Source organism: Stegostoma tigrinum, chromosome 4 (genome assembly GCF_030684315.1).
Source record: "Stegostoma tigrinum isolate sSteTig4 chromosome 4, sSteTig4.hap1, whole genome shotgun sequence".
Taxonomy (NCBI): domain Eukaryota; kingdom Metazoa; phylum Chordata; class Chondrichthyes; order Orectolobiformes; family Stegostomatidae; genus Stegostoma; species Stegostoma tigrinum.
This window is the reverse complement of record NC_081357.1, coordinates 126,222,732-126,235,790: the sequence shown is the minus strand read 5'-3', so window position 1 is coordinate 126,235,790 and position 13,059 is coordinate 126,222,732. Positions and strand designations below refer to the sequence as shown.

Below are 13,059 nucleotides of genomic sequence, written 5' to 3'. Positions count from 1 at the left end.
AGATTAACAATCATCAGCCTTACAAAATCAACGTTGCCATAAATAATTTGTTCTGAACTAAATACCTAACGTATTTGAAAAGATTACTGATCTTATATTAGTCAAATTTGCAGATTTAAAAAAGAAATAGGAGTTGAAATGGTTTGAAGAAAATCTTTGGGAATTTTCAGAATATTGTCAGGACATTAAGCTCCTGCACAACCACAATTAACAATGCTTTTGTGAATGCGAATTGGGTTGAAATGCAAACCAGCACCAGCTCCCAGGCCTAGCAGCCAAAAATATTTAAATGAGCAATTTACAGGCTATAACTGAACAGTAACTGCAAGAGAAATCTCATGATATCTTTGAAGAAATGCTACAGTTGTTTACCATACAATTTTAAAATTTAACCTGAATAGCCAACAAAAGACCAGTGGCAATATTTTGTGATACCTTCTTGATCATCTGAGCCCCGACTGTCCTTAGCTGATCTTGAAGCAGCCTTGCTTCCATCGGAATAAAGAGGAAAATTAGGATCCAAGAAACTTGTTGTGTCACATTTTTTCTTTTGGCGCTCTTTTCTCAACTGTCGTTTCTCCCGATTACTGATTTTCATAACCCAGTCGCCTAGAGTATAATAAAAATTTGACTCATACAACACTTTATAATGTTGAACAGCTCAATAATTCATTTAGTGAATATTGGCATGGAGTGAATCGTGTCATGTAGGCAAAAAAACCTTGCATTACAGATATAAACACCATTTGAATATGACAGATTTGTTGCCTGTAAGATCGCCATAACAGTGTGAATAGGAATCTGATCCAACAGGTGAATAGGAATCTGATCCAAGTAGCTACCTCTGGTAATAATTCTGCTCAACAGTTGACACTATTTTCAACAACTCTTGCTAACAGTAGATCAAAGTGAACATACTAAATTTAAGCTGTTGTTGCAATCACTCCCGGTGATTAAAAAAGACAGAAAATCCAAACCAACTAAAATTTGGTCACTGTTACAGTACGTATTCAGTGCCTTTTGTTTTTGCTGGCTTTTCTTTTTATTTTAGCTTTCTCAGTTTCTGCATTTTACGTTATCATTGTGGTCAGACATATTTATTTGTAATGTTCAGACCATATTGACTAACAATGATAATTTGGTTTTAAACAGTGTCTACTTGAAAAAAATGCAAATCACTTTAGACTGGTCCTGGAGACCAGTTACTAGTGGTGTACCGCAAGGGTCGGTGTTGGGTCCACTGCTGTTTGTCATTTTTATAAATGACCTGGATGAGGGCGTAGAAGGATGGGTTAGTAAATTTGCAGACGACACTAAGGTCGGTGGAGTTGTGGATAGTGACAAAGGATGCTGTAGGTTGCAGAGAGACATAGATAAGTTGCAGAGCTGGGCTGAGAGGTGGCAAATGGAGTTTAATGCAGACAAGTGTGAGGTGATGCACTTTGGTAGGAGTAACTGGAAGGCAAAGTACAGGGCTAATGGTAAGATTCTTAGCAGTGTAGATGAGCAGAGAGATCTCGGTGTCCACGTACACACATCCTTGAAAGTTGCCACCCAGGTTGACAGGGCTGTTAAGAAGGCATACAGTGTTTTAGCTTTTATTAATAGAGGGATCGAGTTCCGGAACCAAGAGGTTACAGTGAAGCTGTACAAAACTCTGGTGTGGCCGCACTTGGAGTATTATGTACAGTTCTGGTCACTGCATTATAAGAAGGATGTGGAAGCTTTGGAAAGGGTGCAGAGGAGATTTACCAGGATGTTGCCTGGTATGGAGGGAAGGTCATACGAGGAAAGGCTGAGGGACTGGAGGCTGTTTTCATTAGAGAGAAGGTTGAGAGGTGACTTAATTGAGACGTATAAAATAATCAGAGGGTTAGATAGGGTGGATAGGGAGAGCCTTTTTCCTAGGATGGTGACGGCGAGCACGAGGGGGCATAGCTTTAAATTGAGGGGTGAAAGATATAGGACAGATGTCAGAGGTAGTTTCTTTACTCAGAGAGTAGTAAGGGAATGGAACGCTTTGCCTGCAATGGTAGTAGATTCGCCAACTTTAGGTACATTTAAGTCATCATTGGACAAACACATGGACGTACATGGAATAGTGTACGTTAGATGGGCTTGAGATCGGTATGACAGGTCGGCACAACATCAAGGGCCGAAGGGCCTGGACTGTGCAGTAAATGTTCTATATAACTATCTTATGCCTTCAGAGGATCGTTTTCCCTTCTACAAAAAACAAAACTGCAGAATTTTGAGAAGATTTGTAGCTCAGGTTGAGGTTCTGGATGGGAGTTTGCTCGCTGAGCTGGAAGGTTCGTTTTCAGACATTTCGTCACCATACTAGGTAACATCATGAGTGAGCCTCCAACAAAGCCCTGGTGTCATGTCCCGCTTTCTATTTATCTGGTTAGGTTTCCTTGGGTTGGTGATGTCATTTCCTGCGTTGGTGATGTCATTTCCTGTTCTTTTTCTCAGGGGATGGTAGATTGGCTCCAAATCAATGTGTTTGTTGATGGAGTTCCGGTTGGAATGCCATGCTTCTAGGAATTCTCGTGCACGTCTCTGTTTGGCTTGTCCTAGGATGGATGTGTTGTCCCAATCAAAGTGGTGTCCTTCCTTATCTGTATGTAAGGATACGAGTGATAGTGGGTCATGTCGTTTTGTGGCTAGTTGATGTTCATATGTATTCATAACGACATGACCCACTATCACTCGTATCCTTACATACAGATAAGGAAGGACACCACTTTGATTGGGACAACACATCCATCCTAGGACAAGCCAAACAGAGACGTGCACGAGAATTCCTAGAAGCATGGCATTCCAACCGGAACTCCATCAACAAACACATTGGCTCCAAATCAATCTACCATCCCCTAAGAAAAAGAACAGGAAATGACATCACCAACCCAAGGAAACCTAACCAGATAAATAGAAAGCGGGACATAACACCAGTGCTTCGTCGGAGGCTCACTGATGATGTTACCTAGTATGGTGACGAAACGTCTGAAAATGAACCTTCCAGCTCAGCGAGTAAACTCACATCCATTACTGCAGAAATTATCAAAAAAAAAGGTAAGCAGCAAATAAATTTCAATTGAATTTATATATACTTGGGCTTCAACAGGAATATTAATCTCAGAACTTGAAGGCTACCGCTTTAATACATTTTGTTACAAACATTGGTCCTTTCTTTAACTTTTTACCACTGTAGAAGTTTCATTGAGTTTGGAATCTTCAAAGTTTGGGGTCAAACCAATCATTTGATTTTAACTCAAAAACAACTGATTTTTACCAGCCCTTTTGTAACACAGACAGGAGAATGCAATGTGGTACAATAGCTAAGGAAGGCACAGAATGGCATGACTACTGTCCTTCCATTTCACCAGTGGCATGAATGGAGGCAGACAGTCCACCTATCTGGCTCCTGACTTAGCCATGTAAATGACCAACTAACGTCCTATTTTCACCTCTGCTTGCCTCTGACTGGTGGTTGCGGAAACTTTTGCATTATATAGAGACCCCAGTTAAACCTCAATGAACTCAAAACTAGAACCATATGGTGCCCACCTTTTGCAAAATTCTTTTGCCATGGAGGATTCCCCCATTCTGGCACTAATGTCTACATGTGACAATGATGTAGCATATCCTTGGTGACACTCAATTCCCAATCCCAACTCAGCCCAGACCCTAAATTTCACTTATCTGCCTTGAGGGCACATGGCCATCAATTAGCCCTCAACTTGAAGGTGTAGCTCCAGCAATTAGTGGTCTTTGGGGTAGGCAAGCCCAGCAGAATGTGGTCATTGGTTTCAGTGCTCAATAAAGGAAAGTCACTCCCACTTGCAACCTCGGTGGCAGGAACATAATAACATACAAAATAAGAACGGGGTAGGTTGTTTTGCCCCTTGAGCCTGCTCCACCATTCAATAGCTCCATGGCTGATCCAACAATCCTCACATCCACTTTCCTGTCCTTTCCCCACAGCCCTTGGTTCCACTACTGCTCAAGAATCTATTTAACTCAGCCTAAAATATACCCAAGGCCTCTGCCTAAAGCTCTCTCTGGTAAGGAGGTGTAAAGACTCACATCTCAGAGAAGAAATTCCTCTTCATCTCAGTCTTAAATTAATGACCCTTTATTCTGAGAATATGCCTCTGTTTTGAGACTCTCATGCGGGGAAATGTCTTTTCAGAATGTACCCTGTCAAGCCCCTGACAAATCCTATACATTTCAATGAGATCACTTCTCATTCTTCTAAATTCCGGAGTATAGTCACAACTTGTTTAACTTATGCTCCTAAGACAATCCCTCTATACCAAAGACCATTGTAGTGAACCTTCTCTGAACTGCCTCCAACAAAATAATCTCTCTTCTTAATATGAACCCTGGCTGTCTTAGTAAAATTCCATCCAGCACCTTTAGGTACCTTGAAACCGTTGCCTCAATCGATTGGATTCAATTAATGCAACCAACTGAACAGCATGTGGATGTTTCTATTATAAAGCCCAATGGTAACAGACAAAGTCTCTCAATAATTGCAATAGAAACTGAAGCATCAGCCTGCCTCACAGTTGTGTCTAAGTGTGAAAATGATCTGGCCACAATTACAAAGCTGGAAAAATGGCTTCTAAACTCGGGCAAAGCCTAGCACCAAACTCATCCACATTGTTTGAGTGTGCCATCAAGTTTACTGGCACACTTGCCAGTGCACAACATTTCTGTGTGCAAACCCATCAGTACGTATTTGAATGCTATTCCTCCAACATTCTCTTTTAAACTCTTTACAGCAGATATGGTATGCAACTGTGCACTCCAATGAACTGGCACCTGTGCTGCCCTTTCCCTCTGCCATGGATATAGCTTGCTTGTGTCATGTATGCCGTGATGTGCAGATTCCACTAAACTAAGGTAGGCTAAAGTACATGTAATGACTGGTGTGACAGCTGCAAATGTGAAAGTGATATGGACTGCACGGTACGGTCACTCCCGGGGCCATGCAGGGGCTCAATGGCCTCACAGCAGCAGGGACCCAGGTTTGATTCCGGCCTCAGGCGGCTGTCTGCATGGATTTCTTCCAGGTAGTCTCAGTTCAAAGATGTACAGGTTAGGTAGATTGGCCATGCTAAATATTGCTCCACAATGGCCAGAGATGAGTAGGTAAGGAGAGTTAGCCATGGCGAAAACCCCATTTGGGGTTTCAGGGATAGGTCTGGAATGTGGGGCTGCGTGGGATGCTCTTTAAAGGTTCGGTGCAGACATGATGAACTAAATGGCCCCTTTCTGCACCACAAGGATTCTATGATTCTTCATTATTATTGCTTTCTTTCTTTTCCACATCCTGCTTCTTCAGCACTATGCACATGGCAGTCCCTGGGTGCCCAAAAATGGAAAGGTACAACCTCATAGCGAGAGGAAAGGAAGGTGGGAAAACAGAGAGGTGCATGATTTGATTGGGTGCAAAAAATAGTCTGTGGCATCAGTAGAAAGTTGAATGTTTGATGGAAGATGAGACATTAGCATATCATCACCTTCCATTCTTTTAGCCATGGACTCAGTCAACCCATGAACTTGTCACGGACACTGCAATGGCCTGCATGATCTCCTCCACTGAAGTGAGGATATGTAGCCTTGCCTGTACCCTGGCAATTTTGGGCTGCTGCTGGTTGCCATTGGCTGTCAGAGTGAGTTGTTCCAATGAGTCTAAGTATTCTGGATGATTTTTTTAAGTCGTTCATGGGACGCAGGCATGACTGGCTGGGCCAGCATTTATTGCCCACCCTGAAATGGCTCTTCAACTAAGTAGCTTGCCAGGGGTACTACGGAGGACAGTTAAGAGACAAGCACATTTCTGCGCTTCTGGAGTCACATGTAGTCCAAAAGTGATGTATTTCATTCACAACAAGACATCAGAACTCTGACCTCTGGCTACCATGGTTCTCACTTCTCCCTGCCTTTGCAGTGTCTGACTGGTGAGTCTCTGAGTCTCAGGTGGAAGGAATACCTCTCCTGTCCTCTCCATCTCCTGCTCTAAAGCCTACAAAAACTTGGAGCAGGCCTCCTTCCTGTTTCGTTCCATGATCAAACTCGTTCTTAGAGTGATTTCCAAAGACACTGACAGGTAAAGTGATCAAGGGTGCTGCAAATACTCCTAAGTCTGCGGTTTTTACCATGAGGTTCTTCCAGGTCTCTGATAACAGAGGCTAATCCCATAATCTTCTTATTTTGCTTTCTCATTTAAGAATCTTGGCTAATTTTAAATAATCTCTACACAGCTTGTGTTGGGCATCATGCGCTTTGGAAATTGTCAAGACATCCCCCTCAAACTTAAGCAGTGCCCTGTGGTCTCTTCCTTATGACTACTTTGTTCAAAACTTAGCACAAAACACTTCTTGCATCAATTGCCTCAAAAAGCAAAGGAAAAAGAAACTAATCCATGCCACCAAAGATGTTCCTCCTTTAACTGAAACTTTACAATTTCAAGATCACTCTTCCTTGTGGTGTTCAAACTCACCAGCATCTTCCTCATTTTTTTCTTTGCTTCCTGAAGTACTTTGCTCTGTTGATTTCTCATCTAAGCGCTGTCTTTTCTTCTTGACCTGTCAAAGAATAGAAACAGCTTTCAGCAGACAGCGAGCGAGAGAGAGGGGAAGAAAGATTTCATCAGCCCTTTGGAGACAGGCTGGGAGGGAGGAACACTGGCAGAACCACAGCTTGGGCTCTGGGAGGAAAAACTTACAAGGCTGGTCAGTTGCCAACAATTAATCAGCTGATTAAGAGCCACTTCCTGTCTACGCCAGTATTTCTTCAGTACTGAGATGAACCCTCCTATTTGTGTGGAGGGGCTGCCAAATGTATTGAGATGACATTCAAACAGACTCCTGGTATGATCACTTTGGTGCTTGTGAATGGACCCCATAGCAACACTCTACTGGAGATTCAGCCCATCAATCAGGAAGTGGGGACTGCCTGCCAGGTTGCAGTACATTTAAAAAAAACACTAACTTGCCCCATTGAGGGTACCTTAAAATGGAGACAACATTGTCTTCTCTTTGCAATCTCAGCTGTAATCACCTCTATCAATGTTACCGCCAGGTCTGCTGAGTTACTAATCCTCTGACAGAGCCAGCAATTTTGACAGGCAGGCTGGGCAGTGGGCCTGGAGACAGCCTCTTAAATTGGTCTTGTCAGTAAAATCCCCACAGAATCTCGTCATCCACCTCCACAAGCTCTGGAGCCATTTTTGGTATTGGACAACAAGAACTCAAACAAAATTCCAGCTAGAATTTTCAAATATAAACATGTGCATTGCGCACATTTAAACAAAATGGCTGCTTAATTAAACTTGCGTCATATGTCTTCTTGTTATTTTCATATGAAAATGAAATACTAATATGAGGGCAGATGGGGTGCAAATTACTGTGACATATTTCTAGGAGATTATCTCTGCACTCTGTGTGTGCGGAATTTGGCTTAAGTACAGACCCCCAAATATCAAAGTTAAAAGTAGATCAATGCTAATTTCCCATTGTCAAGCTTTCAAAATGCAGATGCTGTAAATTATCATGGCTGTCTTCCTGGAGCTAGTCTGCAAGTTTTCACAATGAAATATCTAACTGTACATTCCACCCTTCAATTTACACCCACTTTTGACTCTGCTGCATATCTAATAATACGTATTTAAAATGATTAAAATATTGAACTTAAAGACAGCAATTGAAAGCTTGGCAAAGAAGTGGAATAGATTCTCAGCTGAAGCAGCTAACATGTTGAATAACTCATTCAAACAACAGCTGCAAGACTACCTGCTGCTTTAGGAGTTAAGAATGGATGGAGATCAGTGTTTGCCATGCAATAGCTGAGAGATGGTTTGCATCTGGTCAAAAATAAATGTAAGATTGAGTAGGCATTCTGTCATTTTGCCAGACAGCCTTAAGATATTTACAGAACCAATCCTCAGAAGAATGTATTGGTATGAAGGAACGGATTAGGTATCGCCTGTCAGAAGGATGGGCTTGCTGTGCCACTGACTCAGACAGTCTAGGTCTGAATATTCCCCTTGACCTTGAGGCAAGCACAGTAAAAATTCTTCAGTTCATTGACTGATAAAAACAAACTTGTCAAGCAAATTTATTCAATGTTCTGAAATCCTACACTTGTGACTGAGCAGCTGGCTATGATATCTGACAGCTTAAAAGAGCCAGTAGTGAAAGAGCTAGTCAGCAACAACTACGCAAAAATCAATCAAATGCTTATTGCATGTTTTCAACCTGGGCGTTCCACATGATTATGGGTTTGTATATCAGAATTTTTAAAGATGCTCTTCAAGAGGAAAATAAACAATGAAAAGACAGAAGAACTAGGAAAATTGACAATGCTTTGACTATGTTTTCCAAACCAAATAAAATTTTAAATTCCGGGAGAATTTATAGATTCTCCAATAGCTGGCTCCCACTATCAAGGTTACTGACCTGCCCCCTCAGCCCCCACCTGTCCCACATTCAGAATGTCAATTAAATAAAATTAAAATCGGCTCATTCTCTCCTTGTCTGGTCTACTGTCAAGATATACATATTTTTTCATTGTACCTCTGAAAGTTTGAGCACAAGAAACGGATCATTTGGTCCGTTCAGGAGCTTTTCCTGACATGAGTTCTGTCTTCTGATCCTACTCCTTTGACTGTTCCCTGTGCTTCTTGATATTCCTCTTTCTCAGGCAACAATTTGTTTCATAACTAACTTGCCACGAGTGCACTTGCCAAAGCAAATGTAATAGATTTTTAATGAGGCTGGTGGGATGTCCCAGTATATATCTACCTGAAAAGTTTAGCCTCGACTAGCACTGGAAGCTATCAGCAAAAGCGTACACCCAGGTTATCGAAAGGTGTTGTTGATTATTTACGTGATTTATAAGAAACAACTTTAATAATAAGAAAATAAGTGCTAATATTGGCACTTTTGTGGAGTTGTTTTGGGAGGTGCCTTAACTGAAGGAGTGGTTTACAAATGATGCCACAGAGAACATCTTGAGCACAATAAACCTGCTTCAAATCACCAAGGCTCAACAAAAGAACCATGGTACGGGAAGCAAATCTGAGACAGATTTACAGGTAAGGCCCATTATCTTATTGACAGTTACTGTGGCACAGATAGTCTCACTGAGTTTGTTATGTTTTTTAATCTTGTCTGCCTTATTAGGCCAGGGGATAACTGATCTGGGTGTAAACAACTGAATTGTTAAGTTTAAATCATCAACTCCACAAATTATTTACTACATCACTGCAAGATGCAGTTCCGAGATAGAGCGTGAAATACAAACACCCTAAAAAAACTGAACAACCTAAAAGAATTGTAAAACATTCTTGCAGCTGTTCTGCTAATGCTTTGCAAACGCACATAATGTACGTTCACCCAAACAGGTGATGTACTACTTGAACACATTTTGATGTTGGCAGAGCCAATCTTACACGAGAAGAAAGGAAATACCATGTGATTTAATCAAAGTTTCTTCAGACAAAAGAGGGAAAAAGAAACAAACAAACAGTCTCATTGTGCCTTTACACCATCATTTTGTGGTTATAGAATAGACTCCCTACGGTGTGGGAACAGGCCCTTCAGCACAACAAGTCCACACAAAGTCTCGGAGCATCCCACCCAGACTCATCCCTTATGACCCACCTAATCTACACCTCCCGAACACTATGGACAATTCAGCATAGCCAATCCACTTAACCTGCACATCTTTGGACTGTGGGAAGAAACCGGAGCACCCGGATGAAACCCACGCAGACATGGGGAGAATGTGCAAACTCCACACAGACAGTCGCCCGAGGCTGGAATTGAACCCGGGTCCCTGGTGCTGTGAGGCAGCAGTGCTAACCACTGTGCCACCATGCACGCCCACCGTGCTGGTTGGCGCAGCAATCTAAAACTAAATCCAAAACAGTGAACCTGCTCTTTCTGCACACTCCTAGGTATGAAGCTACCTCAGATAGCTATCTATTCTTCCCTTAAAAGATACATAAGAAACAGGAGCAAGAGCAGGGCCATTCGATCTCTGGGGTTTGCTCCACCATTCAGTCAGATTGTACGTGATCTTCTACTTCAACTCTATGTTCCCATATTATCCTCATGCTCCTTAATTTCATTAGCATCCTAAAATTACGTGATCTCTGTCGTGAACAAACACAACAGCTAAGCATGTATAGCTCTGTGAAGTTGGGGAATGCCAAAAATTCAATGAGTGAGAAATTCCTCCTCATCTCAGTTCTAACCAGCCAACCCTCAAAATTAGAATGTAAACTCCGAATATCTACACTCTCCAGCAGGGGCAAACAACTTCCTAGCATCTCTCTTGTGAAACCCTTAAGGATTTTATATATCAATGAAATCATTTCTCATTCTTTAAAACTGTAAGGAATGTAAGCCTACTGGACTTAATCTCTCCTCAATGACAATTCAGTAGTGGTTGCTGTCTCAATTATACTCTATTTCAAAGTATCGTATGCAATAACAGCACACTGCGTAAAGAAATTTATTACATCTTAACTGATATTTTAAAATTTATAACTCTTTTGTCACTGACTAACAATTACATATTCTCTTTCTTTTTCATTCTACTGAAACCTTTCTCATAACATAGGAATTGGCACCTTCTCCTGTTCTTACTTGGGTACAATGTCCTACAGCATACTCAATGAATAGTGGAAAAGCACAACCCAAAGATAAATTGAATGACGATGTCTTCAACATACCTTAAGACCTTTCTTCTCTGTAGCTTGTGACTCTTTTGTTTCTTCTGCAACAATTAGTTGTATGTCATTTGAAAGGGGAGGATGTCCGTTCAGTGGCACCTTGAAAGAAATGCAGAAGTGGATTAGCAAATTGATTCGAACAAAACCTGAAATACACAGCAAACTAAAAGTTTGCCTTTGGAGATAATATAATAAGTTCTCTTACTTTAATTGTTAAAAGCAGAATCTCACAGTGGAAAGACTCATATAGTCTTAGAGACATACAGCACAGAAACAGATCCTTCGGTCCAACTCGTCCCTGCCGAACACGTATGCTAAATAAATATAGTCCCATTTGCCAGCATTTGACCCATATCCCACTGAACTTCTCCTATTCACATACCTTTTCAAATGTCTTTTACACTTAAAAAAAAGTTACATATTTTAAAAGTAAAAATTAATCACAAACAATGTTGCTGTTTGAAATCATGATTAGAAATACTGCTTACTGGTAAATGAATTACTGGCCAAAGAAAAACTGGCCAACTCTTGCAATATCAGAGTAAATTCCCCATTAGGTCCAAAATCTTACATAATTGCAAGGGTCATACAGTAGGTAAACAAGCCACTTTGCCCATGCAATCCATGAGCTCCACTCACACACCTTCCAGTCTTTCTCATCTAATTCTACCAGTGTAGTCCTCTACTCTCTTCTGCTTCACACACTTATCTACCTTCCCTTTAAATATATTTAATCTTTTCATCTCAATTAGATGCTGTAATGATTTCATATTCTCCCACTTTTTGGCCTAAGTAAGTTTCTATCAAATCCCCGATAGAATTTATTGATAACCGTCATACATTGATGGCCTGTAATTTTGCTCTTTCCCACAAGTACAGGCTTTCACATTCTGTCCACTGAAAAACTTAGTTTTACTGAGCTTTTATTACTGATCCAATAGTTTTTAACTAATTAATTAGAGTACTTCACAGTACAAAGTTAAAACATGATAAATGTTGAAAATCTACATTTTTCAAAAGCCGAAGTTAAATTGAAGCAGCTATTTTAGATGCAGTCCATTTGAACTGATCCATTTGAAATTAGCATGGCTTTCTATTTTAGAAAAGCTCAGAAAACTGCTTAAGTTCAAGCATAATTTATATTAGAATATGAACAAAATTGAATCAAAACACAGTAGACCTGCATGGTTAATCTTGAAGCTGCTGTAAATCATGATGTAATTGTACGCTTAGGGTCAATGAGGTTGTTTTTCCATACCTATATAAGTAGCTGTTCTTTCAGCCAATACATTAATAAAATGTTTCTATGCCAATTTGCAAAAAATCAGACTTATTAACAGAGAACTAAATTTTTTTGTTTGAAGTATTTTCTATTTAATTCATCCACAACTAACATTTTCCCAAGTGAGATACCTTAAATAGTGCACATTTGAAAAATTACTTCAAGGAAATCATGTTTTATTATTGAATATAGTAAATTTGTGTTTAATAATATTTTATTGGGGGCATGTAGGAATGTAGAGTAGAAGTTTAAATCAGCCATAATCTTATGGAATGGCAGAGGTGGTTCGAACTGCAGAGTGGCCTAGTCTTATTCCTCGTTCTTTTGAGGTTATTAGCATGTAACGATGGCAAAGCTTTTCCTACTCTCCGCAGATGACAAGTTTGTTCAAACAACAGAACAGAGCACTTTATAAGAAGACGTTTAATGATTTGGCTTAAAAGGTAAACGTAAATCACGAACGGAAAAGAAGTGTCAAAAAATTGAGAAATCGGCTGTGCTAGCCTGCACAGGCTGTGGATATGTTATTGCTATTACTGAATAGTGCCAACACAGCACGATTGCGGAATACGTAAATTGCTCACTCCCACACATAGTGAAACCTCAAAGAACAAACAGAAATTGCTGGTGAAACTCAGGTCTGGCAGCATCCACAGGGAGAAAGCAGTGAACTGATTCAATATGTTGACACTGCTTTCTCCCCACAAATGCTACCAGATCTGCTGAGTTTCTCCAGCAATTTCTGATTTCTTCAGCTTTCCAGCATCTACAGTTTTCTTTGTTTTATCAGAGTAAAATCTCAACCTGCCTTCTAGTACAAATTCTTATCTGTGAGAAAAGCACAGAATTTTCCATAAAATCAGGTGACACTTTTTAAAAAAATTGAGTGGGCAATGCCATTTAGAAAATAACAAATATTCACTGCTATACAGAATTTGCATTCTAAATAATATCACTGAAATTTCTTTTTCCAATGTATGATTTGGCACCACAGGATATAAATAACTCAAACTCTCACTGGATT

The 13,059-nt window shown here is 40.4% G+C and overlaps 1 protein-coding gene across 2 annotated transcripts in view; it reads right to left on the bottom strand.

The window, feature by feature from the left end:
* Positions 1–13,059, bottom strand: part of LOC125452929 (protein LYRIC-like) — an 87,748-nt gene that overhangs the window by 48,021 nt on the left and 26,668 nt on the right. For both annotated transcript variants that reach the window (XM_059645649.1, XM_059645648.1), the window contains exons 2-4: positions 10,754–10,852; positions 6,515–6,599; positions 436–609 (exon numbers count right to left, since the gene is read on the bottom strand). In XM_059645649.1, the coding sequence (XP_059501632.1) occupies positions 436–609; positions 6,515–6,599; positions 10,754–10,852 (358 nt within the window). The remainder of the gene's footprint in view (positions 1–435; positions 610–6,514; positions 6,600–10,753; positions 10,853–13,059) is intronic.